This window comes from Eschrichtius robustus, chromosome 16 (assembly GCF_028021215.1).
Source record: "Eschrichtius robustus isolate mEscRob2 chromosome 16, mEscRob2.pri, whole genome shotgun sequence".
In the NCBI taxonomy this organism is placed as follows: domain Eukaryota; kingdom Metazoa; phylum Chordata; class Mammalia; order Artiodactyla; family Eschrichtiidae; genus Eschrichtius; species Eschrichtius robustus.
The window spans coordinates 19,271,126-19,297,461 of record NC_090839.1 but is presented as its reverse complement, the minus strand read 5'-3'; the positions used below and the strand labels follow the sequence as shown (position 1 = coordinate 19,297,461).

At 44.7% G+C, this 26,336-nt stretch overlaps 1 protein-coding gene and 1 long non-coding RNA gene across 2 annotated transcripts in view; one reads left to right on the top strand and one right to left on the bottom strand.

Annotated features, from left to right (window-relative positions):
• TOP1 (DNA topoisomerase I) overlaps window positions 1–16,680 on the top strand; it is an 86,449-nt gene extending 69,769 nt beyond the window's left edge. Inside the window, exons 14-21 of the mRNA XM_068523958.1 lie at window positions 6,457–6,600; window positions 7,532–7,717; window positions 8,807–8,875; window positions 9,418–9,532; window positions 10,823–10,950; window positions 13,868–13,962; window positions 14,185–14,334; window positions 15,383–16,680. Of these exons, the coding sequence (XP_068380059.1) occupies window positions 6,457–6,600; window positions 7,532–7,717; window positions 8,807–8,875; window positions 9,418–9,532; window positions 10,823–10,950; window positions 13,868–13,962; window positions 14,185–14,334; window positions 15,383–15,485 (990 nt within the window). The 3' untranslated portion in view covers window positions 15,486–16,680. The remainder of the gene's footprint in view (window positions 1–6,456; window positions 6,601–7,531; window positions 7,718–8,806; window positions 8,876–9,417; window positions 9,533–10,822; window positions 10,951–13,867; window positions 13,963–14,184; window positions 14,335–15,382) is intronic.
• On the bottom strand, window positions 225–26,272 carry LOC137749745 (uncharacterized). Its single transcript, XR_011070268.1, has 3 exons — window positions 26,048–26,272; window positions 24,673–24,825; window positions 225–2,006 (listed from the first exon to the last, which is right to left on the bottom strand). It is a non-coding gene; the product is annotated as an uncharacterized lncRNA (long non-coding RNA).
• Between the last annotated feature and the right edge of the window lie 64 nt (window positions 26,273–26,336).

The following is a 26,336-nucleotide window of genomic DNA, read 5'->3' as shown; positions in this document are numbered from 1 at the left end:
AATGAAGACTATTGAGACTTTTTTTATAAGATTGCATTGAAATTATAGATTAATAGGGAGAAAATATTGAGATTATTTTATTGAATCTTCCAATCCATGAACATGTTATACCTCTCCATTAATTCATGTCTTTGAATATATCCTTCAATATTGTTTCGTAATTTTCTCCATAGAGGTATTACACATTTTTTTAAACTTTTCTTAGAGACCTTATAGTTTTTTGTGCAATTGAGTATTTTTCGTTGTTACATTTTTGTTTGTTATTACTGGAGTGGTAATGCTGTTGATTTTTTTAATATTGATCTTCTATCTGGCAACATTGCTGAACTCTTATTATAAAAGTGTCTGTGTCTTTTTGGAGTTTCTATATAGTGACACTATTTTTATATTTTTAAAAAACAATCATCCATAAAACCTTAACTTCTCACTAGTCAGCTCTTGTCACAGTCAAATACTCGATTAATTTCTGTACTCAGTACCTTCTCTCTGGGTTTGTTGAAATACATCCTTTACCGTTTATTTAGTGAGTTTCCATAGGTGGCAAATTTTTCTTTTGTTTATCTGAAAGTTTCTTTATTTTCATTCTTATGATCTGTCTTTTCTCCAGTAAAGGATGCATCTTTATTATTGGCGATCTATGGTGTATCTAATTATACATATATTTTTAAAGATACTCAGACTAGACTTTCAATTTGAGGACAAAAGCATTTTTATTCTAGAAAACTCTCGGCCATTATTTCTTCCATAGCTTCTAGGCCTTTCCTCTCATTTATTTGTCTCTTTAGGTCTGGTCTTCATTTCGGGGGAGTTCTAGAGACTTACTTCTGTTCACTAATTCTCTTTTTGATTATATCCAATCTAAAGTTTATCCCACCTATAATTTGTTTCAATTATTATTTTTGTTTTCAGGATTTCTAATTATTTTTATTCATATTTACCTGATTTCATTTCATTTCATTTAAGACGTGCTTATTTTATCATTCTTTTGTCCTTTTTAGTAGATGTTATATTTTTTTTTTCTCTTGAAAGTCTTTGTTCTTTAAAATATTACCTGAAGTGAATTCATGTACTAATTATTTTGTTGGCAGTTCTTCTAACCCATTTTCCTCATATATTTTGGAATTTGTTTGTAAACCCTTTTGAATGGGAAATAGTTTTTGTCTGTGTATCATTCCCTTTTCCTCCTCTTTGCTCTCCACTTCTCTGCTCATTCCTCCTGTCTTACAGCGAGTCTTCTAACCCAGCTCAGCCCACGCTAACACAGCCCCTGGCTTCAGGTTGCCCCTTCTTGCATGAAGCACTTTCATTGCTACATGTTTGGAGTACAGTGATGATTAAAGCATGAATTCATTGACCTGATCTGACAAAGGTCTGTGAAGAGTAAGATTTTGTCATAGAGGGTGAAGGGTGGTAACTGGTGGTTTTACTTCATGGGGGACTTTAGGTCCAGTTTATGGGAGGCTGCCACCATCATGGGGCTCTGCTGTACACCTTTCTGCTCAGCCTCTAGGGATTTCTCCTGAGATTCTTTGCTTGCTCTTGTATCTGTATTTTGCTCATTCACTTCTCCCATGTAATACTGTTACACCTTTCTACTCCATCTCTGCTCCTTCAAAAAATTTAACTCAAGCATGATGTGACTTACAGATTTTTGACAATTTAAAAAATTTGGTTAGTCAAGGGTAAAAAAGAGCACAGCTGAAATGTGTCCCTTTGATGTACCCTGTCCTTGCCCCCTTTCTAGAAACTTGGATTGGTCTGCTTGTGGTCATAGCCAGCATTACACTACTTCTGGTCTCCTAGGTCACTGAAAGGATCAGAACTTTTGAGAGCCACAGTAACACATGCTCCAGCTACTGAAAAGACTGTCCTGAGCTCATTCACATCTTTATATACTCATCTTGGTTTGTTCTGCTTTTCCACCCAGGATTCCCATTATACAGACATCTTCTTGCAAGTGTTTCCATTTCCGTCCTCTTCCACTCTGTACCTGGTGCCTGTAGAATCTGAAATAGCAGGGAAATGACGGTCAGCTTTCTGGAACCTGTGTTTTCAACAAAACTCTCTGATCCCAGATAAACCATGGATCTAGAGGTTGCAAAAGGACTGCTTATAGTACGTTCTCAACTGCTAAGTCCAGCTCCTGCCAAGCATTATCTGGTCTTGTAACCTGGGGAAGTAGGCCTTAGTAAAAGTAAGACTCTTCAAACCAGTCTTAACTTTATGAACAAAATTTATCATTTTTCTTTTAAATGAAGTACAGCAACCTTCAGTATCACTGTTGCTATCACATTGCATTCAGTCATACCAAGATATTCTCAGTACCAAATACCCACTTCTGTTTCTTCTCTCTTTAGGACCTAGGGGTTTCAAAGATGTATGTGTCTATAACCTTTTAAATGTAACCATCTGGGGATACAGGGCTGGATTGAAGGAAAATGTCTTTGTAAAACTTTATAGTTTTGGGAAGCTCTGATTTTGGTGAGTTTTATTAGAAGGAGAAAATAAGATGTGCTTATTTTTTTAAAAATTACATTCTGGGGCTTCCCTGGTGGCGCAGTGGTTGAGAATCTGCCTGCCAATGCAGGGGACACGGGTTCGAGCCCTGGTCTGGGAAGATCCCACATGCCGCGGAGCAACTGGGCCCATGAGCCACAACTACGGAGCCTGCGCGTCTGGAGCCTGTGCTCCGCAACAAGAGAGGCAGCGACAGTGAGAGGGCCCGCGCACTGCGATGAAGAGTGGCCCCCACTCGCCGCAACTAGAGAAAGCCCTCGCACAGAAACGAAGACCCAACACAGCCAAAAAAAAAAAAAAAAAAAAAATTACATTCTGAACCTGACTTCTTAGTATACAGTTCTAAATTTTTAAGTATAAGAGCTAGAACATTAACGCTTCTAGACGATAATCATGGTAGAACATCTTCATTACCTTAGAGTAGATTTCTTAGGACACAAAATAAATACTAACAATAAGCAGTTGATACAGTGGACTTTATTAAAAATAAATACTTACGTTCAACAGAGGACACTGCTAAGATAATAAATACACAAGTAACAGACTGGGAGAAAACATTTGCAACATGTATATCTGACAAAAGACTTGTATCTCAAATATACAAAGAATTCCTATCCCTCAATAATAAAAAGACAAAACATCCCATAAAAAAGAGCAAAAGACAAGATGCTTTAGAAGGTAGAGGATTGGCCAGTAAAAAAGCACATGAAAGAGTACTCAGCATCACCAGTTATCAGTGGAATGCAGATTTAAACCACAGTAAGATACTAATTCCAGTTCTAGGTAATTTTGCTGCAAATAAAATGAAAACATATGTCCACAAAAAGACCTATACAACAATGTTCATAATGCTATATTTATGCGAGTCCAAAACTAGAAACATCCCAGGGGTCCATCATCAGAATAAACACAGTGTAGTATAGTCAAACACATTAGAGATGTGTCATAGAATATACCAGCAAGGTAAAAGCAGTGAACTGCTGATAAATACAACAACATGGATGAATCTTTAAAACACGTTGAGCAGCCAGACATGAGAATCTCAACTTTATGATTCCACTTAAATAATATTCTAGATTAGTCAGAGCTAATCTATGATAATAGAAATCAGATTAAAAGGTCAATGGTTGCTTGGTGATCAACTGGGAGGGGTCATAAGGGAACTTTCTGGAATGACAGAAATATTCTCTAACTTGATGGGGTGTAGGTTACATGGGTTATGGATGGTCAAAACTGATCTAACTGTATACTTAAATCTGCATAACGTAAAATCTTTTTAGAAGATTTACTCAGAGTGAAAGGTTGAATAGGAAGTATTGGAAGAAAATATACTACTTTTATCTGAAAAGGATTTGAATCTATAAAGAACTCTACAAATCAATAAGAAGAAGACAAACATATTTAAGGATGGGCATGTATGGAAAGCTGGTTGGATTTTATTTTTAAACATAGTATAAACACGTAGGGCCAGTTTATCGTCTTTTGTTTAAATTATGTATGTGTGGGGTTCAGATTGCTGTTCACTCTCTGGATTCTGTTTAGGGAAACTGAAGGGCACAGGGATATGCATACTTCCTAGGGGCCAGCCCTCTCCTGTTAGACCTAGACAAGGTGGCTCTTCCCACCACCCCCATCTCTGTGTCCTTATTTGAGATAATCCTGGATCCTTGTGCCAGGAGCCTAGCCAACCTGTGAAGAAAAGTTGGTCTTGTGGTTATCCCGTGAATGACTTACTTGTTAGGTTTTCTAAACTTTGTTTCAGTGGTATGACTAAGGAATGAGCAAATGTAACCCTACTGGAATTCGAAGACTCAGACTCAGGTTTTGGTAGGCCTGTGTGTATCAGAATGATGGGAGGGAGCCCACTTCTGAGCTGGAGACTGTACTGTTGAAGATGAGCCTTTCGTGTCCCGTCTTTCGTGGGTGTGTATATAAGAATGATTGTCAGGGAGATTTATTACTGACTTGAGATTTATTACTTACATGAGGAAAGTTTCTACCACACCTTTTTCTTATTTGCCCTCTTTTTTTTCTTTTTTAAGATGTGTAATTGCTTTTTTTTTTTTTTTTTTTTGGCTGCGTTGGGTCTTTGTTGTTGCTGCCCACGGGCTTTTCTCTAGTTGTGGTGAGCGGGGGCTACTCTTCGTTGCGGTGCACGGGCTTCTCATTTCAGTGGCTTCTCTTCTTGTGGAGTGCGGGCTGTAGGGCGTGTGGGCTTCAGTAGTTATGGCGCACGGACTCAGCTGCTCCGCAGCATGTGGGATCTTCCCACACCAGAGATCAAACCCGTGTCCCCTGCATTGGCAGGCGGATTCTTAACCACTGCGCCACCAGGGAAGTCCTATTTGCCCTCTTAAATGTCAGAATGTACTTAGAAAAACCAGAGAGAAGTTTTCAGCTTCCCATTGTCAGTATATAGAACTTGGATATTTCTCCTGTATCACTCAACTACTAAACCACCCACCCACAACAACAGGTAGTTTACTGAGCCTCTTGTTTTGTAGCCAAACAAGCATATACAACTAGTCCACACACAGCTGTGGGAGTGTGCTGATGACTCATTAGCGTAGCTTTCATTTCTGAATGTTAGGAACTAGAAGTAGAAGACGTTTCTTTCCTTCTTCCCTTCCCTTTCTCCCTTTCTTTCTCTCCCTCTCTCTTCCTTGGGTCTTCTTTGCTGTGCATGGGCTCTCTCTAGTTGCGGTGCGCGGGCTTCTCATTGCGGTGGCTTCTCTTGTTGTGGAGCATGGGCTCTAGGCGCGCAGGCTCAGTAGTTGTGGCTCGTGGGCTCTAGAGCACAGGCTCAGTAGCTGTGGCACACGGGCTTAGCTGCTCCGCAGCATGTGGGATCTTCCCGGACCAGGGCTTGAACCCGTGTCCCCTGCATTGGCAGGCGGGTTCTTAACCACTGCGCCACCAGGGAAGCCCCAGAAGACATTTCTTGCTCCATGTGCCCCACACACCTGCGTGCTCAGAAGGCCAGGTACCTTGACCGCAGTTCTTATGCCTCAAAGACCACCTGTCTATGTCATAGGTAGAAATCACTGCAACTCTCTTTGGTTGTGGGCTGGGGGAACTAAGAGCTGAGACTCTTGAGTTCTCAAATTCTGTCCCTGTGTTCATGTCATATAGTCTGTTTCAGGCCTTGTAATATTCCCTGGCCCTTTTGGAGTTCTTGGATTTTATTTTCCTTCCTTTCCTTTCTCACTTGACATTATTATCAGTCCTTGCTTGTGAATCTTTTTCCATTCAACAAGGTAACAGAAATCTTCCATCACTGTTGATTAGATTGTCTTTTCACACCCTTTTTAAAACCTTTCATTGGCTTTAGAATCAATTTTTAAACCTGCCACTAAAAGCTCTAATGTTAAAAAAATGTCTGCCCAGTAACACTGTTGCCTTCAATCTCATTAAGAATACTTTTAAATGCAGAAGTTAGAAAATGGTGAATAATTATAGCTGTTCCTGGAAGTCATTGTGTTCCTTAGTAATTACATGTTGTTATCTTTGGTTCTGCTTCCTTGACAGTTCCATCAAATTGTGAATGATTGTCTTGAATTTAATGAAATTCACTCCTAGCAGAAAACTGTTGTTGGGTCACAGATTCAGCAGCAAAGCTGTGATGCTGATGTGGGAATAGGGATGTTTATACCCTTTGTGTTGACAGAAGTTAATTTTGGGGACATGTCATGTGGGCTTTTCTTAAGAACATAAACATTTCACAAAATGAAAGCCAGAGGCTTTCTTAGCAATCAGACAAGAGCCAGTTCTGCTTGTCAGGGAAATGGGACAGCGTTGAGTTCTCATCAGGTATATGCCTTGCTTAACTGAAGCTCAAGTTCCTTCTCTTTGGTTCAGAGCTCTGAACTTGGATATTCAGTGTCTGTCTTTACTCCACCGTCCCTAAGCAATCCACCTTTGGCACTGGGTCTTTTGCAGGGTGAGAAAGACTGGCAGAAATATGAGACTGCTCGGCGGCTGAAGAAGTGTGTGGACAAGATCCGGAACCAGTACCGGGAAGACTGGAAGTCCAAAGAGATGAAAGTCCGGCAGAGAGCTGTAGCTCTGTACTTCATCGACAAGGTGAGAGCATCTTCCTGTCACGTCGTCTACCATGTTCATCTTAACGGAGATGTGGGAAGCATTTAATCCTCCAGACCCTGTGCTATAAGTACTGCTGGAGAGGCAGTAACAGCCCAGACACCTGGGGTCCTGCTCACCTGATCTCTGGTCCAGTAAGGAAGGTGGAAGTGGAGAGAGAGATGTTCAGTGTCTGATGCTGTCTAGATACAGTCTGCCTAATAGGAGGATCTTCATGAATCTGAATGTGCCAGAAATACTGACATTTTCAAACTCTTTCTGACAATGCACCACCCCCCAAAATTCTATTTTATATCACAACGCAACACATAAATATGTTTGTGTGTAACTGAAACAAATGTTGCACAAAATAATGCTTAGCCTTTCTATGAGCAGTGAATTCTGATTTTTTTACTTTCTTGTTTTTAAAAAGGATGGTTATAATCCTTAAAATTGGTTAAATAATCTGCCAATGTATCACAACTACAGTTTAGAAGTCAGTGCTTTGAAGATCAGTTTCTCAGCACTCTTTTGGAAGAAAAAGATTTCATGTTTTCCCCCGGTTTTGCACTGAGTACATTTATTTTAACACAAGTTCTTAATTGTCTTAAAAATTAAGCAAAATTACGAGGCTAGCTTTTTGAGTCTGATTGCCCAGAGTTTTAAATATGTTCTTTCCACTATCCCCATTTGAAAGGACAAGAGTAAACAGAAGCTTAGATTTCTGGGAAAGTTTAATATCCCTTGATGATCCACACTTCATTTTATAAGGGAAGAAGCAACAATGCAGAGCCGGAATTCCCAGGCCTTGCAAACTGATGCTCTGTTCCCGAAGAGAATTGGGAGGCTTCTGATTTTGGTTTCCTACAGATGTTGACGTTTCTTCATTCATGCTTATCTTTTTTTTTTTTTTCCTTCTCTCATCCCTGGACAGCTTGCTCTGCGAGCGGGCAATGAGAAGGAGGAAGGAGAAACAGCGGACACTGTGGGTTGCTGCTCACTTCGTGTGGAACACATCAATCTGCACCCAGAGTTGGATGGTCAGGAATACGTGGTAGAGTTTGACTTCCTGGGAAAGGACTCAATCAGATACTATAACAAAGTCCCCGTTGAGAAACGAGTAAGTTAATGTGGCCTGAGCTCCCTGGCCTGTTTTTTCATTCATTCATTCAACAGGGATTTGTTGAGTGCTTTTTCTGTGCTCTGTGCTTTGCTGAACACTAGAAGAAATGGCTTGAAAGAGAGTGGAGAGGTATTGTTTGGTGTCCTGTGTACCTCCTTTTAGTCCCTGCCCCTCACCCCTCACCCCATGCTACTTTACTGGGAATGAGGGGCCATCTCCTGTGGCAGCATTCAACAGAGAATGCTATAGAGAGTTGGCCCTCACAACGAACTGCACATTAGGTTTATCCCATCACACTGTTTTAATGATCTAACCACACTTCAGTATTCCCTGGTCATGTTGCAAATTTGTCATTTTCGTAGCATTGCTCAACTTTCCCCCAACTCCTCATTCAGCAAAAAGGTAGCCCTTGAGTCCCCGGATCTCTGAGCCCATAGCTGAAGAGGGTGCTGCAGCACCATGGTCCCCCAGAAGTACTGGACTTGAACTGGAGACCTTACAGAGTGCAGTACCCCAGTAGTCCAGCCCTTCAGCAGTCTGATGTTTCATCAGTAATTAGGTTTTGCTGGCTGTGGAAATGTTCCAGATTAAACAAAGCTAAAGAGATCTGACAGTTAAATGTAATATCTGAGTTTAGGTTGGATTCCATACCGGGGAGGTAAAGAACATCATTGGGTCAACTGACAAAATTGGAATATGGACAATAGATTGGATAAAAATGTGTCAGTATAAATTTATAAAGCTGAGAAGTACTGTGTGTATGTAAGGGAATATCCCTATTCTTAGGAAACACACTGAAGTATTCAAGGGTAAAGGGCCATAATTATGTAAGTACCCAGAAATGGTTCTGAACGAATAATTGTGTATATACACACATAAATGTGGAAAGGAAATGAGTGTATGTGTACACTGCACAAATAGGAAATGAGGTAAAATATTAATGGTAGGTGAATCTGGGTAAAGGATATGGGTGTTTCTTTGTACTCTGTGCGGTTGGTTGGTTTGTTGGCAAGTTTTAAGTTGCAGTTATTTCCAAAGTAGAGGTTTCAAAAATAATAATAATTAGGCTCTGCTTATTTCTTTTAGGTTTTTAAGAACTTACAACTATTTATGGAGAACAAACAGCCTGAGGATGATCTTTTTGATAGACTCAATGTGAGTGGGCAAACTGCACTGGGTTGAAGAGGGGTCCAGCCAGAGCCTCCCAAGCTCCTAAAGGAGAGGTTTGCCTGGGAGTGACTGGGGCTCTCCGCTCGGCCTGTCCTGGGACACCCTGTATACCCTCCCTTCCTCAGGCACACAGCAAATCCATGGCCGAAGCCCTGGGATGGGGTGGACGAACCCTGCCTGTTATCCTCTGGCTCCTGCAGAGCCTTCCCTTGGCTGGATGCTCAGCCACCTGTGCTAGAGACCCAAGACCTGTCCCTGAAATCTTATTGGGGAAGATCTTAATAGGGAAGGATACAGTTGCTTTATTGGCCTGCTTAAGATTGAAGTGTGCTTCTTTGGGAGGTACATGCAACTCTGTATTCTGGAAGTCTTCTCCCGTTTCCTAACTTCCCACTGGCAGGACAGTAAACTTGGCAAGGTGTAATTGCACTGGCATAAATGTCCTGGAGCTTGCCAGAAGGGCCAGGGTGGTATGTATGGCTTTTACCTAAATCCCAACATCCTCTTCGTTGCTTTGTCTCCTCCAGACCGGTATTCTAAATAAACATCTTCAGGATCTCATGGAGGGCTTGACAGCGAAGGTGTTCCGTACATACAATGCCTCCATCACGCTACAGCAGCAGCTAAAGGAACTCACAGCTCGTAAGTACTGCCTGACCAGATAGGGCCCATAGCCTTACCGATGATGACCACTATCCTTACTCAGCTAAGTCCTAGATCTGTTCTACTTTTCCTCCTTAACATTGTGACTGGAAACTTCTTCCCTCCATACCTCTAATAGAGGGCTAAGGCTTAGATGTATAAACAGATCAGTGCTGTTTCCCCTATTCCTACTCTAGCTTCTAGAATAGTTTTATGAAATGCTGACAGGGGCTTTCTATCTGCTCTGAAAATGCCTGCATTTGTGTTTTATATCTATGTTATTTAAAAGCTCATAGAATGAAGATAAAGTGCTATGATGTTCTGTTAAATTGGAGAGAGTAAGGTTGTCATGGTTACTAAAACAGCATAGGAGCAAATCCTTTCCCTGAGGTTTCTTTTTTTCCCTCCTAAGAGTAGGTAGTATTCGGGACTTCGCTGGTGGTCCAGTGGTTAAGAATCTGCCTTCCAATGCAGGGGATGTGGGTTCGATCCCTGGTCGGGGAACTAAGATCCCACATGCTGCAGGGCAACTAAGCCCACGTGCTCTAGAGCCCACGCGCCACAACTAGAGAGCCCCCATGCTGCAACTACTAAGCCCACGTGCTGCAACAAAAGATCCTGCATGTCACAATGAAGATCCTGCATACCACAACTAAGACCCGACACAGCCAAATAAATAGATAAATAAATAAGTATAAAAGAAAAAAAAGAGTAGGTAGTGTCCTCCTAAAAACTAGCTGCAGAAAGTATCACCAAGATCCACAAGCTTTTTTTCTCTGGAGCCTAGTCACTGCTGAATTTCCACTGTCCTCTAGAAATATGTCAAATGGTATTAGAAAATGGTATTCAAAAAGCCAAAGATGGGTATGTTGAGGGTCAGTATTTTAGGGTGGGGTAAAGAATGCTATATGACACAAGTAAAAACACTTCTTAGATGACACTTTGTATTTTTCTTTCTGAAAGATATAGTGCCTTGTGGTTTTAAGATGTAAAATTTCTGGTTCCTTCATTTTACCCTCCTCTACAGGCTCTTTCTGTCCCAATTCCCATATTTTCTTCAGGCTATTTTGGGTGGGTGGTTAGATGGGGGAGGTGGGCACTGAGGCAAGCAGATGATTCTCTTGACTCTCAGATTTTGACCTTGTGCCTTGGGGGAACCTGAATTGATCATGTGAATGAGATGAGGACCAGTAAAACCTTTACGTGAAGATAGAGCACTGGGGAAAGGGACATTGTGTGTTCTCTCTTCTTATACAGATGGACTCTTATTACCATGTTTCCTTTTTACAGCTGATGAGAACATCCCAGCAAAGATACTATCTTATAACCGTGCCAACCGGGCCGTTGCAATTCTTTGTAACCATCAGAGGGCACCACCAAAAACTTTTGAGAAGTCCATGATGAACTTGCAATCTAAGGTATTTTGGATGTGGATGGTGGGGTAGCAAAATGAAGAGAAGCATGTCTGCTATGGGCATTTATACTCCACCCTTCTGGCTGGGATATCAGAAAGGTTCATGCTAAATAAATGGAAATTTGGCAGTAGCTATTGCTGATCAAGATACTGAATATCAGGTACTCACTGTTCAGCAAGTCTTCATTCTGTGTTGAGAAGGTAAATTTGATGTACCCTCTTTGAAATACTGCTAATTATTGTCCTTATACATGAGGATAACGGATATAAAGATAGTCTTCACAATTCCTTTCCACAGCCCAGAAATACAACTATTTACAAATTAGATTGTTTTAAATTGAAGATGATGAAACAATATTTAATTTCCCCCTAATCCTAGCACAACGATTTTTATTTCTACACATTCCACGTGAATCATATTTTTATATAGCTCATCATCAAACATCTGTTAAATACAGGCTGTGTGCCAGAGCTGCTGCCCTAGAGGGAGAGGGTGATGTGCAAACAACTAGATGCTGTTCCTCTTCCACGTGCCTCTCTCCTTCCTCCAGCTCTGCCTGGTACTGAGCTTTTAAGCAGCAAGGCACTTAACATTTGATGATGTGCATTTCTGTTTTTACCAATGGCTACATAACGAATCCATTCTAATGTATTAATCCACAATGAGAATTTGTAGATATTTCACTACAAAGCAGACACATGGGTTACATAGTAAACCAATTATCTTGAAATATGTTTACCAAAAAGTCTGATATAGTAACAGAAGTCCTTCCTTATTAATTTATTAAGTTAGATCTTAGATGGGTCTAATAATTACTGTAAATGTCAAGGTAGTCATGAATATAAACGATACTTTGATTTCTGCAGCAATTATAATATGAAAATATATGAACTAGCTATGGGTGATAAAGTCATAGATACTACTGATATTACTGTGTTTAATTGCCCACACTCATAACTGAAGAAGAAATGATGAGTTTCAACTAGAGGTTAATTAAACTACAGATTGATTCTTTTCCATCTGCGTTCACAGAATACTGTACTTGGACAACTGGAGTTTAAAAACTACTGCTGTAGAGTGAGGCTGCACATATGTTTTCAGGCCCAGGGTGTTTTCCTTCTGTTGAAATTTCTTCCAGATAGATACCCAGGTGTAGTACATATAGGTCAAAAGACACAACCTGCAGTTCACGCTACAGATGCCATCTGGCTTTCCTGAAGGGATGCACACATCCACAGTAAATAAATGTGTGTCCATAGACATCTCAAATCCTTGGATCATGTGACTGGCAGGCAAAGAACCTGTACAGACCGCCCATCCTAGCAGCTCTGTTAATGGCAGTCATCTGGTGCCGTTTACTCTCCTCATGCTGTCATTTCAAGCCAGAAATAAAAGCATGACTATTCAGGTGGTATTTACCTAATTCAGGAGACCCCTCCCTGGAGCATGAGGAGGCCTTTTGTTGGTCTTACTCTGGAACCACTGTTTGGGCACCCAGGCTGCCTGCCAGACGAGCCCTCTAAGCACAGGAACCATCTCCTGTGTGCCCACAAAGCAAACACATGCCCCTGTTTGCCAAGTGAATCAATGGAGTCTTTGATGCTTTGAGAGAATTTGACATAGCCTGCCAATTTAGCATTCACAGAAATGGTTAAAAGATTGTGGTTTGTTGCATTTCTGGCCTAAGAATCTGGCTAGTGGTGTCTGTGATGCTTTTGTGTCAGTTCCTTCAGCTTGACTTTGGACAACATAGATGTTGGAAGTAAGCCATTCATAGTAAAACACATTTAATGATTCTCTCACAATGGTGACCTCTGTTTCCAGTCTTAGGCTGTGCGTGTAAATCTAACAGACAATTCCAGGCTGAGAGCAACAGCTCAGTGTGTATGAGTCAGGCATGTATTTACTCGGCAGAGGTTCCCTTGACCTTACAGGTTAGCAAGGTAATAACAGGTCAGGAGTTCTCCTGCTCCCAGCAGTGTGAGCTCACTGCTTTGGGGCTCTAACTCCACAGTGTTGCTTAAGTAAGAAGAACTTAGAACTGGTTCTTTCAAGCAAGAAAGACTGGAACTGCCTTTTTCTCTTCCTTTAAAGACTGGGTCCCCATGAGATTTCATTTGGAAAAAGAGCTCCACAGCTAAAAAGTTTTCAAATCTGCTTTGGGTGATAACCATTTAAATTTCCTTCCCATCTCAGTTTTCTCTCCTTTTGAAAACAGAATGCCAAAGCCAGGCCATGCCATGTATTGGCTTGGAACAGACTAAGCTGAGCTGTTTGGCCTCCTGGGTACCTTTTAATTGCCATTTTCTAGTCCCTCGGATATTCTCTTCAGTGCATCCTTCTTTCTTGAGAAGTTGGCAGCTCCTTCCCAGAGTGCTGGTAGAATCTGAGGAATGAGCTGCGCTCAGTAGATGCAAGGACCCTATCTCAGCTTCATAAAGAGTATCTCCTGCAGTAGTATTCTTGGAATGGAAGCGACAACCTGGCACAAGAGCCATTTGATAAATAGCTCTCACCTGTAGCCCTCCTCTCCCAGTATCTAAAACCAAAGTGTTCTCTGAGTGAAAGATTAGCACCCACATTCCCAGTCCCAGTGGGTTCTTTTCCCTGTGCTTCTGGATTAATGCTTCCCTGAGCTTCTGGATTAATGCGGGCCCTGGGTCACTGCCTGTAAAACCCTCATTTCTTCAAGGGTGACTGAAGAACGTAAATGGCCAAGTAGCATTTGAATTCAGCACCCGCTGCACATCTACTCTGTGCCTTCATGAAGCCACCCCTAGTTGTTTTGACCTGGCAAACCACCAAGACAGCCTGCCTGGTGTAGACAACTTCTAGGTTTCATCTTCTCTTGAGGAACTTCCAGGTTTCATCTTCTCTGGGCTTACTTTATTCCTAAATCTTATTGTCCTTTCCCACCCAGATTGATGCCAAGAAGGAACAGCTAGCAGATGCCCGGAGAGACCTGAAAAGTGCTAAGGCTGATGCCAAGGTCCTTAAGGATGCAAAAACCAAGAAGTACGTGCCTGGTGTGATACAAAGCTGGGGGTTGGTTGTGAGAGAAAAAAGGGCGGAGCACCAGCCAGAGGCCCTAGCTTTTCTAGGGTTTCTGAGTGATGTCTTTTAGAAATCTCTGTACCTGGGGCTTTTCTGCTTTTACTGCCCCTGGATGGCACCATGGGGTTGCAGAGCTCTTGTCCAGAGGCCAGGCCTGGCTCTTGATGACTTCCTTTCTTCCAGGGTGGTAGAGTCAAAGAAGAAGGCTGTGCAGAGACTGGAGGAGCAGTTGATGAAGCTTGAAGTACAAGCCACAGACCGAGAGGAGAATAAACAAATTGCTTTGGGAACCTCCAAACTCAATTATCTGGACCCGAGGATCACCGTGGCTTGGTAAGCACCGCACCCTTCTTGAACTCCACCTGCTGGCTTGAGAAGGGTGATGGGGGTTCCAAGAGCATTGTCAGCTTTCACATGCAGTTCCTACGCTGCACACTTAAGAGTCCTCTGGGAAACCTCTGTCTTCTGCTGTGCCCACTACAAATGCATTGGAACATCCTGGACGGTCCTAAATGGTCAACACTGTTACACCATCCTGGAGTGTGTTTATGTCTGTTAATGCAGGTATGGTCCCTACCCCTAATGGAACTTTAGGACAAGAATGGAGACTCTTAGTCCTTATTGAAGGAAAGATACAAAAGAGTCCACCCATCTACCTACACTTTAACTTTTCAATGTATATATATATATTTTTTTACAAGTGAAGGAAGTAAGGTATGAACAAGGGGGAAAAAAAAAAATGAGAATACAGATCTGAGCAACCTATGCAAAGAGATTGCGCTACTGTTTGCTTGTTTCCCTGGACCACCCCCCACCCCCCACCCCCCGGCCCCAACATCCAAAATAAATGGCTTTTTTGGAAGATGCTTATTAATTAACTTGAGTTATTAGCTTCTGGGCCTAGGAGGAGCAGTCATCTCCTATGGCCCTGCTCCTCTGGGCCGGGGGTTCCAGCGAGCTCTTGTACCCTTTCTACTCTTTTTGCCCTGTTTGGTGCTGGAGGTTTGGTTAGCTTGACAGGCAATAGACTGCAGTGGTTAAGAGCATGGACTCTGGAGCCAGACGGCTTGGGTTCACTTTTCAGCTCCATGCTAACTAGCTGCATGAGAATGAAAGCAAATTACCTAACTTCTCTGCCTTAGTTTTTCATATGTACCTTTTTCATTTGTACATCTATAATAGCATCTACTTTAAAAGTCTTTGTCAACATTAAATGAGTTGAGCACATGAAGCTCTAAGAAACATGTCTGGTACCTCATTAACTCTCATTCTCACCAGACGGATGTGAAGGAGAAGGTGGCACATCCAAGCCTCAGCCTTGGGTCTGGCCCGTTTGTTCCCTGAGACACACTAATCCCCGTTCTTTCTCCCTTGTCTGCAGGTGCAAGAAGTGGGGGGTCCCAATTGAGAAAATTTACAACAAAACCCAGCGGGAGAAGTTTGCCTGGGCCATCGACATGGCTGATGAGGACTACGAGTTCTAGCCAGTCTTGAGGGGCAGGTTTCTGTGAAAAGGAACAGTGTGGTTTGGGGCAGATGGATAAACTGTGAGCCTCGACTGCCCTCGCACCTGAGGGAAAGAGGCAGCAAGTCTTAACAAAGCAACATCTTTGAGAAAAGATAAACCTGGAAATATTATAAGGGAGAGCTGAGCCAGTTGTCCTATGGACAACTTATTTAAAAATATTTCAGATATCAAAATTCTAGCTGTATGATTTGTTTTGAATTTTGTTTTTATTTTCAAGGGGTCAAGTGGATGGGAATTTGTCAGAGTTCTGCCAGGCAAATTCACTGTTTCACTGAAACATTTGGATTCTCTTAGCTACTGTATATGAAGTCCGATTACATTGGTGCGTTTTTACAGTTAGGGTTTTGCAATAACTTCTATATTTTAATAGAAATGAGTTCCTAAACTCCCCTCTCCCCCATTTCAGGAATTGAAAATTAAGTAGAACAAAAACCCAGCGCACCTGTTAGAGTTGTCACTATCTATTGTCATGGGAATCAGTTTTCATTAAACTTGAAGCAGTCGTGACATCGGCAGTGTTTTGGTTCAGACACCTGTTCACAGAAAAGCATGATGGGAAAATATTTCCTAACTTGAGTGTTCCTTTTTAAATGTGAATTTTTATTTCTTTTTAATTATTTTAAAATATTTAAACCTTTTTCTTGATCTTAAAGATCGTGTAGATTGGGGCTGGGGAGGGATGAGGGGGTGAGCGAGTCTAAGGATAATGAAATAATCAGCGACTGAAACCATTTTCCCATCATCCTTTGTTCTGAACATTCTCTGTGCCCTTTCAGATACCCATCTTTTTCATTTTAAACCCCAGTCTTTCACTTGAAAGATTTTATTGTATAAAAAGTTCCACCGGTCAAAAATTTAGAGGAAAATGAGTATTTGGTCCAAAAAAGGAAAAATAATCAAGATTTTAGGGCTTTTATTTTTTCTTTTGTAATTGTGTAAAAAATGGAAAAAAAAACCACATAAAAAGCAGAATTTTAATGTGAAGACATTTTTTGCTATAATCATTAGTTTTAGAGGCATTGTTAGTTTAGCGTGTGTGCAGAGTCCATTTCCCACATCTTTCCTCAAGTATCTTCTATTTTTATCATGAATTCCCTTTTAATCAATCAACTGTAGGTTATTTAAAATAAATTCCTACAACTTAACGGAAACTTGGTGTCTGCCTCTTTGTCACCCAGGGCCCCAGGCCAGAGTGGAGCTCTGGGGCTGGGACTTGGAGTGGGATGTGGTCTGCCTGCTCCGGTGGTGCCTTCCTCCCCAGGAGCTGGGGCTGGGCCAGGCCTGGAAGGGGCTGCATCTGTCCTGCTGCCGTGGGTGTGGGTCAAAGGGGAGGGAGCCAGAGTCCACATCCTTAGAAAAAGGCAGGCCCAGAAAGTGAGGGCGAGTACCGAAAATCTACAAGAACAGGTGGGGTGCAAGAACTATATTTGGAGCCTAGGGTAGGTTTATTGAGCAAGATGGAGCAAGTGTATTCAGGAGGCAGATTTTGGAACACTTTCCATGTGTGCTGGCAAGAAGCAGTAGGAGCTTCTTTGGGTTTGCTTATGTGGCTAAGGTTACTGTCAGGATGGCAGGAATGAAGGGTACTAAGCCAGTCAGAACACTGGATCCCAGAAGCTCTCTCCCAGATGGAATGCAGACTTCTCCTTTTGTTGATTGAGAGAGGGAGTGGCCTGTGACCACTTCTCTGTGCTCTAGTACCTGAGCTGGCCAGGGTCCCTACAAAAATTGTTTTTCCATTCATCCTAGGTTACAGCTAAGTCTGGAATTAGGTTGAAAGGTGAGGTCTCCTGGTCAAATGGAGCAGGGGGCAGGAAGGCCAAAGTGGTCAGAATTGGTCACTTTTAGCTAGCCCTAAGCCTTCTAGCTTGCCAGCATGCACAGGTATATTCTGGGAGGAGAGCCATCTCCTTGACGGTCTCTGAACTTCCTGGGGCTGGGCCCACTGCAGAGAATCCTGAGGGGTCCTTGGCAGCCTGTATGTCACTGGCCAGTGAGGGAGGCAGCATTCACCCCAGGGAATAAAGGAGGTTATGTAGCCACCATTGCTTTGGAGCAAGAGATTGCAGCCAGGCATTTTTGAATTCTATGGTTCTGGGGTAGCTAGACCACTGAATGTAAGGAACAGTAACAAGAGAGGCTCGTCCAGTGCCTTATCAATACACTTCAGCAGGACCTGCCACAACCAGAGGACAAACCTTGGACCACAACTAGAAACCGGGGACAGGCGGCCTTACAGGCAGATTTTACTGATGAGCAGAAACTTGTGCCCACCTTTCCCGGCAAGGACCTTCCTTCTGCTGAGGGCAGGTGCAGGGCAACTAGGTACTGGTCAAGAACGGTTGTGAAGGACATCCTGGGTGGTGGCAACAAGGCTGGGAGAGCAAGCCAGAGAATGGGAAGCTGACCTGGCCACTGCAATGAGGGAAGAGTCTAGACAGGTAGGTGAGGTCCAGGTATGAAGGGCCCCGAAGGATGCTTGAAGACGGAGTCAGGAGACCCACCCCTTCCTGTTCATCTGGCAGGTAGGTTCCCTCCTCCCGCTTCCAGCCTTGTCTGGGAGCAGAGGCCAGATGTGCAGGGTCTGACCCACTCCCTCCTGTCAGGCTTCTCCATGATGCTGGAGTCCAGCTGTGGGCAAAGGGAGACCGCTTCCACACGCTACCCCAGCCAGACATCTGGGTGCTTGCTTGGCTCCTCCCTCACCCGCCACGTCCGGTCAGCCCGTCCTGTCCGTTCTCCCTGTCAAGTCTACCTCAGGCCTCTCCCACGTTAAAAAAAAAACAAGAAAAGAAACCACAACTCCCAACCCTTTCCAGCCACCACCCCCTCCCTCTCTCTGTTTCACAAGCACCTGGAATGAGTCATCTCTACCACCCCGTCACTCCCCCACCCACTGCAACTAGCTTCTGCCCCATCTTGCCTCCAGTTCCCCCTCCGCTCTGACCACAATCACCCATGAATGAGCAACCAAACCACTAAATGGGCTCTGCTTCTGCATCTTATTTAAACTCACTGTGGCACTGGACACTTGACCACTTTTTTTTAATTACTATTGATACCTTACATATCATAAATCCACCCATTCCAACTGTACAATGATTTTTAGTAACTTTAGTGAGTGGTGTAGCCATCAACATAAATCAGTTTTAGAACTTCTTCCCCCCAGTAAGATCCCTCATGCCCACATACAGTTAATCCCCATTCCCACCTCCAGACTCCACCAATCTACTTTCTCTATAGATCTGTCTTTCCTGGACACCTCACATAAATGGAATCATACAACGTGTGACCACTCCCTTAGAGCACTTCTCTCGGGTTTCCATGGTGCCACTCTCTCCTGATTTTACCCCTCCCTCTCAGGCTGTTGCTTCTGTTTCCTCCTCTATCAGGTCCTTAACTACTGTGGTTCTCTTCTCAGCCTAGCTGACTTCATTCACCCTTGAACATGATGACCCCCATGTCTGCACCTCCAGCCTAGACCCCCTTCCTGAGCTCCAGACACATACTGCACTGCCAACTACGGCTCAGTGGGTGGGGATGTCCATGTTCAATCTCAAGTCTCTAGAACCAAGTTCAGTACCTACCACTCCAAGCCCACTGCACCACCATCCACTCTGTCCCCCAACTGGAACCTAGGGCAGCCGTCATCCTTCACATCTTTCTCTCACTTCCACAACCAGTAAATCACCAATTCTGATATCACCTCCTAAATACCACATACACCAAATATAGGTATTTCCTCCACAGAAAACTTAAAAAGAAAAAAATTTTTTTTCTTCTGAGAAAAGAGTTTACTTATATTTCAGTCCTTACAAAATCCCTCATATATTGCATTATTCTCTCAACTGTTTCGAACCAAAAAGCACTTTTTGGAGAAAACACATTATCCTGAAATGACCTCAGTCAAGCTAGTTTTGGATGATTATAAGTAGTCCCTTGACAAAACCAGTAAACAAGGAGGCAAAGAAATTTACCACAGACTCGGTAATTATTTCTCACAATCCCAAGTATTACATGTAAACAGGCCTCTTCAAGATCACTTTAAATAGGAAAACGGTGTTGATTTTTTCAGGTTTGAAAATGGTACTGCAGTTATGTATGTATGTTTTTAAAGAGTCTTTTAGAAAAACACTGAAATATTTATAGATAACATTATAGAGCTAATATTTGTGTCAAAATTATATGGAAGGGGTTAGTGGGTAGAGTCTGACACAAAACAAGAGTGGCTACCAGTTCATAATTAAAGCTGGCTGATACTATCCTGGATGCATTTCACTATGCTATCCTGTCTCCATTTATATACATTTGAAATTTTCTGTAACATTTTTAAAGCAATACAGTTTAAGTGGTGATTATGTAGATCATTAATATGTATCTATGGGAGAAATGAAAAGAAACCTGTTTTAATGTTATACAAAAAGGTAATTATGCTTAGGTTAAAATTTCTAGTGATAGTATCACATACTGATTCAAAAAGTATTTTCTCTGCAACAACACAGATGAATCTCAAAAACATTATGCTGAACAGAGACCCAAGGGTACATACTCTATGATTCCATTCACATGAAATTTCAGAACTCACATAACTAATCTGTAGTGACAGAAAGTAGACAGTGATTGCCGGCTGGGGGCAGGGGAGACTGACTGTAAAAGGACACCTAAACACTTTTTGGGGTGATGGAAATGTTCTATGACTTAACTGGGTGGAGGTCACATGAGGGTATACGTTTGTCAAAGCTCACCAAACTTCACACTTAAAATGGGTGCATTTTAGTTTCTGTAAGTTATTCCTTAATAAAGCTCATTTTTCAAAAGTGCTCTTTCTCGACTGAGAAAGATGACGTGCTTTCAGAAATTATACTAGATGACTCAAAAAGTGGCTTTAATGGCGACAACTATATAGGAGTCAAAGATTCATGTAAAGAGGGACTTCCCTGGTAGCGCAGTGGTTAAGAATCTGCCTGCCGATGCAGGGGACACAGGTTCAAGCCCTGGTCCGGGAGGATCCCACACACCGCAAAGCAGCTAAGCCCATGTGCCACAACTACTGAGCCTGTGCTCTAGAGCCCGCAAGCCACAACTACTGAAGCCCGCGCACCTAGAGCCCGTGCTCCACAAGAAAAGCCACCGCAATGAGAAGCCTGCGCACCGCAACGAAGAGAAGCCCCCACTCGCCACAACTAGAGAAAGCCTGCACGCAGCAATGAAGACCCAACACAGCCAAAAATGAAATAAAATAAATAAATGTAAAAAATAAAATATGTAACTAAATAAACTTATATGTGGACATCTGAATCATGCATCTCTAAAAATATTTATCAATACATTTTAGTTGCAAAAATAGCCACAAAATACCTGGAGTGACCTTATTGTGAAAACAGATGATTGACTGTCTTATATTTGGAGCTGCCATATCTTCAGGCACACCCCTCACTTTGCTCTGTCCCCACAGCCACCAACAGGTCTAGTAAGGTCAGCTGTCCCTTCCCAGTGCTCCAGGGGCCCTTATCACACTGAACTGTCATCTGTTGACAAACATCTGTTGGCATTTCTCTCTCCACTACTGGAGTGGGAACTCGGTCTGATTCATTCTGCTGTCTCAATGCTATAGAGGAGGCATCAGGAGTGTTTGTTGGAAGAAGGGAAGAAAAGGTGGAAAAACAGCAGGTCCGGCCTGGCCTGTGCCAGCGGCTAGCAAGGGCACTCCCCTTCTCTGCCTGCAGCGAAGCACTTACAGTATCCCTGCCACCTCCCTGAAGAAGGGACATCTGGAGTCCAGCTCTCCTGCCTCAACATCTGGGTCCCATTAGAGGCGTCCATCAGCAAAGGGGAAGCAGAGAGAGCAGAGTCCCGGCCTGGTTTACCCCTGAGGGACAGAAAACATGAGGCTCTGGAGCGGCTGAGAGTACCTCCCAGGTGTGCAAGAGAATAAGACAGAAAAAGTGTGAGGCCCAATGACTAAGGTGGAGCCAATGGATGGATACTGGGGACGAGAGCTCAAAAGACAAGACCGCAGGTTGTGGGATGGAGTTCAAAGTGCACTAAGGTGAATGCTTATTAAGTACCAGCTGTATGCTTAGGGGCAGGCTGGCTGACTCAAATGCTTGAGAAGGGCTGGTCAGACATCTAACATAAGAAACTACTGAGTAAAAATTTTTTAAAGTTTAAAGAAAAGGGATAAAGTTTCATGCGTGGATCAGATTTGATGCTGCAAGTCTATAAATCTGCCTACCTTCAACTGTGGAAGGGGCTTCACTAAGCTATATTTTTATACCTTCTATATTCACTTGAGGTCATTACAAGGAACAATGAAAGCTGTGTCGGCATTTGCTGTTAATCTGCTGAGAACATTCTCCACTATTTTAATCAAATAAGTGTCCACTTGAGAAACTTCTTTTATAATTTAAAGCCAGGAAAATTTTTCTCCCCCAAGGAATCAATTATCAGAATAGAAAGGGTTTTTGCTTTGGCTACCAGGAAGCTCAGCCAACATTCGATTCTCAATCACAGCCGCCATGTTAACCCATATTAACCAAATTACATTCCTCCTTCGGATAACAGCATATCCCATTTCTACAGTACAATATTTTTGCCTTTTAAGAAATGTTTAGAGTACTTAAAAGACTAAGAAAGAAGACGTTTGTGATGGGCACAGTGATGTGCCACTCAGATTCCCCTTCAAGAAAGCACTTGTTTCCGGGAAACCTGTCAGCTCCCTAAGACCACCGTGGCTGCAGACAGCTGTCTGGCCGAGGCTGTGCTCTTCCCAAGACAGCCCACATTCAATGGCTGATTGAGGTGCTGCAACAGAGCTCCCTGGGGGGCTGGCTGAGGCTGTCACCAGGCCTGAATCACAGCTTAACTTCTCCCTGCATCCCCTCCTGTTTCCTTCCCTCCCTTCCACAGTGTTGATCCCAAGGGCGCTCCCTAAAAAATGTTCTGCACACTAACCTCTGTCACAAAGCCTGCTTCCCAAAGAACCCAACCTGTAACAGTATTTAACCAAATAATTGAAAATAGAAAACACATCAGCTATGGGTATTAAGGAAGGGGTAAGAAAACACAATAAAACGTTCATACATACATGGAAGGCAACATAGCATGGACCCTGGATGGGTTTGCCACCTCTTAGCTATGTGTTCACGAGTATGTATGCCTCTTAATCTCTCCATGTCTCAATTTTTTTTTCTGTGAAATGGGGATAATGAGAGAACTTATCTCAGTGCTGTAATGAAGAGTAAATGAGCCAATGGGGGTAAAGCAGTTATACTACATACCAAGTGCTGTTCTAAGTGTCTGCTAAATAAACACCTGTGGGGTCAGGCCCACAAGGCCAAAGGGGCAACTCGGCTGGGACTCCCCCCCAAACTCCAGGTACAGGTACTGGCATAGCCGGAGCATGCTGAAGCATGAGTGTTGACAGAAATAGGCCCAAGCCGGGCTAGCTTTGGTGATGTCATCTGTGTGGGTCTTGCGTGGGTGCTGGGCTGCTCCCTCCCAGCCAGCACAGCTGCAGGCACTGCCAGTAACACCCACGTACCCATATATATGCTGAGCTGGGGGAAGCCCATACCAGTCACATCCTCTGCGCACCCTGCTTTCCCTGAACCTACTTTGGTGGAGGGAGGCACCTGAGGCCTGAGATGCTGGCTCAGAAGTCCCAGGAAGAAAATGGGGCCCTGTTTCCTGATTACGAGCCTGGCAGCAGACTGAAAATTTGAGATCCTATTGGCAGGGATTTCTGGAGCCCCCGGAGGCCCGGACCCAGAGGCAAAAGGAAAAGCAAAGGCAAAAGCAAGGGAGCATGGGCTACGTGTCGGGAAGCTCTCAGAAAATGGAAAAATGGAGATTTTTAAAAAGCATCACCACCCACAGGCTGCCCAAGTTGGCCCAAGGAGTAAATGAGGGCTGCAGCACTTAGGAGGCCTCCTGGAAAAACGGATTAGATCAGAGAAGCAGGGAGGGGCCCAGTCAGCCCCAACCTGTCTTCCTGACCTCATCACCTCCCGTGTTCCCTCTCATTTGGTAAACTCTAGCCTTCTTTCTATTCCTAAACTTACTAAGCTCTTTCTGGTCTCAGGGCCTTTGTACATGCTGTTACCTCTGCCTGGAAAGTACTTTCCTCCAACCCACCTCTAATAATTCACCCAGCCATCTCCTCACATCCTTTAGGCCTCTGCTGATATCTTCCTTGTCTACTAGATCTCAAGTAAGTCTCCCTAATGTTTTAACTCATAGCGCTCTGTTCTTTTTCTCCATAGCCTCCATCATAATTGTCCCTACATAACAAAGTGTTTGTCTAATGTCTGTGAATTCCCGGGGCGCTAGTGTTGAGTTTCTCTTGTTCTCCTGACTCATGGTTCCGACACCTAGCACAGAGAAGCTCAAGGCCGTAGACAGGGGCAAGCACCACTTCAAGCCCCAGCAAGCCTAAGCCACACGCTGTGAGCACTCAAGTTCTGCACTCAGTTTTCCTGAGCCCAGGGTCAGCCACTCCCAGAGCCAGCCATGCCCAGGGCCTCCCCTCACCCTTGGTGATTAGCCAGCTAGCCTCCGTGTCCACTGTCCACTGACCACCAGCACCTACTGAAGCCAGTGGCTTTCCTGTGAGGCAGAAAATGCATGGCGTCAGACAGATTTGGGTTCAAATCCCCACTTGTTAGTTATGTGGCCTTGGGGCAAGCTGTAGAACTTCTCTGAATCTCAGTTTCTCATCAGTAAATTGGGAACAATCATCCCTGATTAGAGTAATTATGAGGATCAGGTGTGACATGTTGTAAACCTTGTAATGCTGGGCCGGGCATTGGGTCAACTTTCATTCCCTCCCTCCTACTTTAAAGGCCTGTCACTAGGTGGCAGTCCATCTCAGCCACTCCACCTCCCCTTGGGTGGCTGAAGCCTACGAGCACAACACCTCAACTGCAGGCTGAATTCTCGGCTCCTTGGGGGCTGCACTTGAGGGGAGCAAAACACACACACACACGCTACCACTACAGCAAGACAAAGTCAGAGGTAGCCCCGGACACTAGTCACCACCCAGCTGGGTGGACTGCCCGAGCACACACTTATAGGTACTCACACATTCCTGGAAGCCTGGATCTTTCTCTAGCATCAGCTGGGTGCTCTGCTAAGCCTCTTACCTCTGACGTGCAGTACGTTGTCCTGCTCTGTCTGGCTCTGCCTGGCTCAACATCCGTCAGACAGGCTCCACTGTGACCGCAGGTGTCTTTAGTTTGGGTGGTGTTCCGTGACAGGGGCAGCTAGATTGCAGGGGTGAGTCTAGGGAGTGGCTGCTGGAAGACAAAGAGTGGGAATTATTCAAATAACCAACAAAAGGCCTTGTGGCTGGAGAATGGAGTGAAGGGGAGGTGGTGAGAGATGAAATGGGTGAGAAAGGGGCCAGACCACGTACGACCTGCTGGGCCAGGTAGGGAGAGTGGATTTTGTGTGCCATGGGAAGTTATGAATGGTTTGAGGCTGGAGATCGGGAATCATGATTTAATTTCATTTTAAAGACTAGAGCATAGAGAACAGATGCAGGCAAGACCAAGGAGGCTAAAGAGTCTGGATGAGAGAAGATGGGCCTTGAGCTCGTGGGTGGAGCGGAGATATCCGAAGGTAGAGTGAACTGGACTTGATAGATTGCTGTGGGGTTCAGGCAGAGAGAGGAATCAAGGGTATCTCCAATGGTTTTGGCCCAAGCATCTTAGAAACGTTTAATGCCACGTTCTGAGAATGTGAAGGCTATGGGAGAAGCAATTTGAAGAGGGAGGTGAGATGTCTGCGTTACGTGGGGACGTGGAGCAGGTAGTTGGATGCGGGGGAGATACAGCTTTGGCACTAGGGTGCCTGGGTTTGGCGGAGGAGGGGGGACGGGGGTGCTGACGCCATGGGAAGGGTCAGGTCGCCTAGGGAACTGACTCAGGACCCACCGCAGAGGAAGAGAAGCTTCTGGAGGTCGAAAGGCAGCGGCCAGAGAGGGAGGAGGAAAACAAGGGGAGTCGGGCCGGGAAAACCAAAGCTCCGGAGAGCATCTGCAGGAGGGGCGCAGTGAGGTAGGGCCTGAGCCCGCGTCCTGCCGCGGGGAGACGCAGCGTGGGGTGCGGAAGACACTGGTCCAGGCAAGGGACAGAGGCGAAGACCACTGGAGGGCTTGCAGTGGATGCTCAGGCCTGGGGGACTACTCCGAATAACGGGACCCCCCCAAGGCCACACTGGCCACTGGGCCGGGACAAACGTGGGTCCAACAATCTTAGGAGCTGCCCGCGGGCCGGCCCTAGGCGGCCAGAAGGGAGAGACTGGACAGGCCGGCTGTCCATCAGAGCCTGCCGACCAATCCGCAGGAGGCCCCGCCCCCGCCCCTCCCCGGAGAGGGAGCGCGGAGGACCCGCCTCCGCCGGCGCCGCCGCCGCCGCGGGTGTGAGGCGAAGCGGCCTGGCCTGGTTCCCTCCTCCGGGCAGCCCGCCCAGGTACTGGGTTTGGCTGGCGGGCCCGGGGGGCGCTCCGCACCCTCACCTCTCCTCCCGGTCGCTGCGCGGGCGACGCTCCGGAAGCGGGCTTGAGGGAACTGCTGCGGCCGGGCCTGTGCGGGACAGTGGGCTGGGCAGCCGGCTGTGCCTGTGCGATTGACGGCCGGGCCGGCGCGAGGCTGCCGCGCGTGACGGGGCCGGCCGTGGCCACCAGGCTGTGTCCGGGGCCGCGTGAGGTAGCTCTGCGGGACGGAGGGACTGGCATGTCGACCGCGGACGGCGCGCGCGCCCCCCGCCGGGGCCCGTCCGGGGGTCGCGGGGCGCAGGCGCGGTGG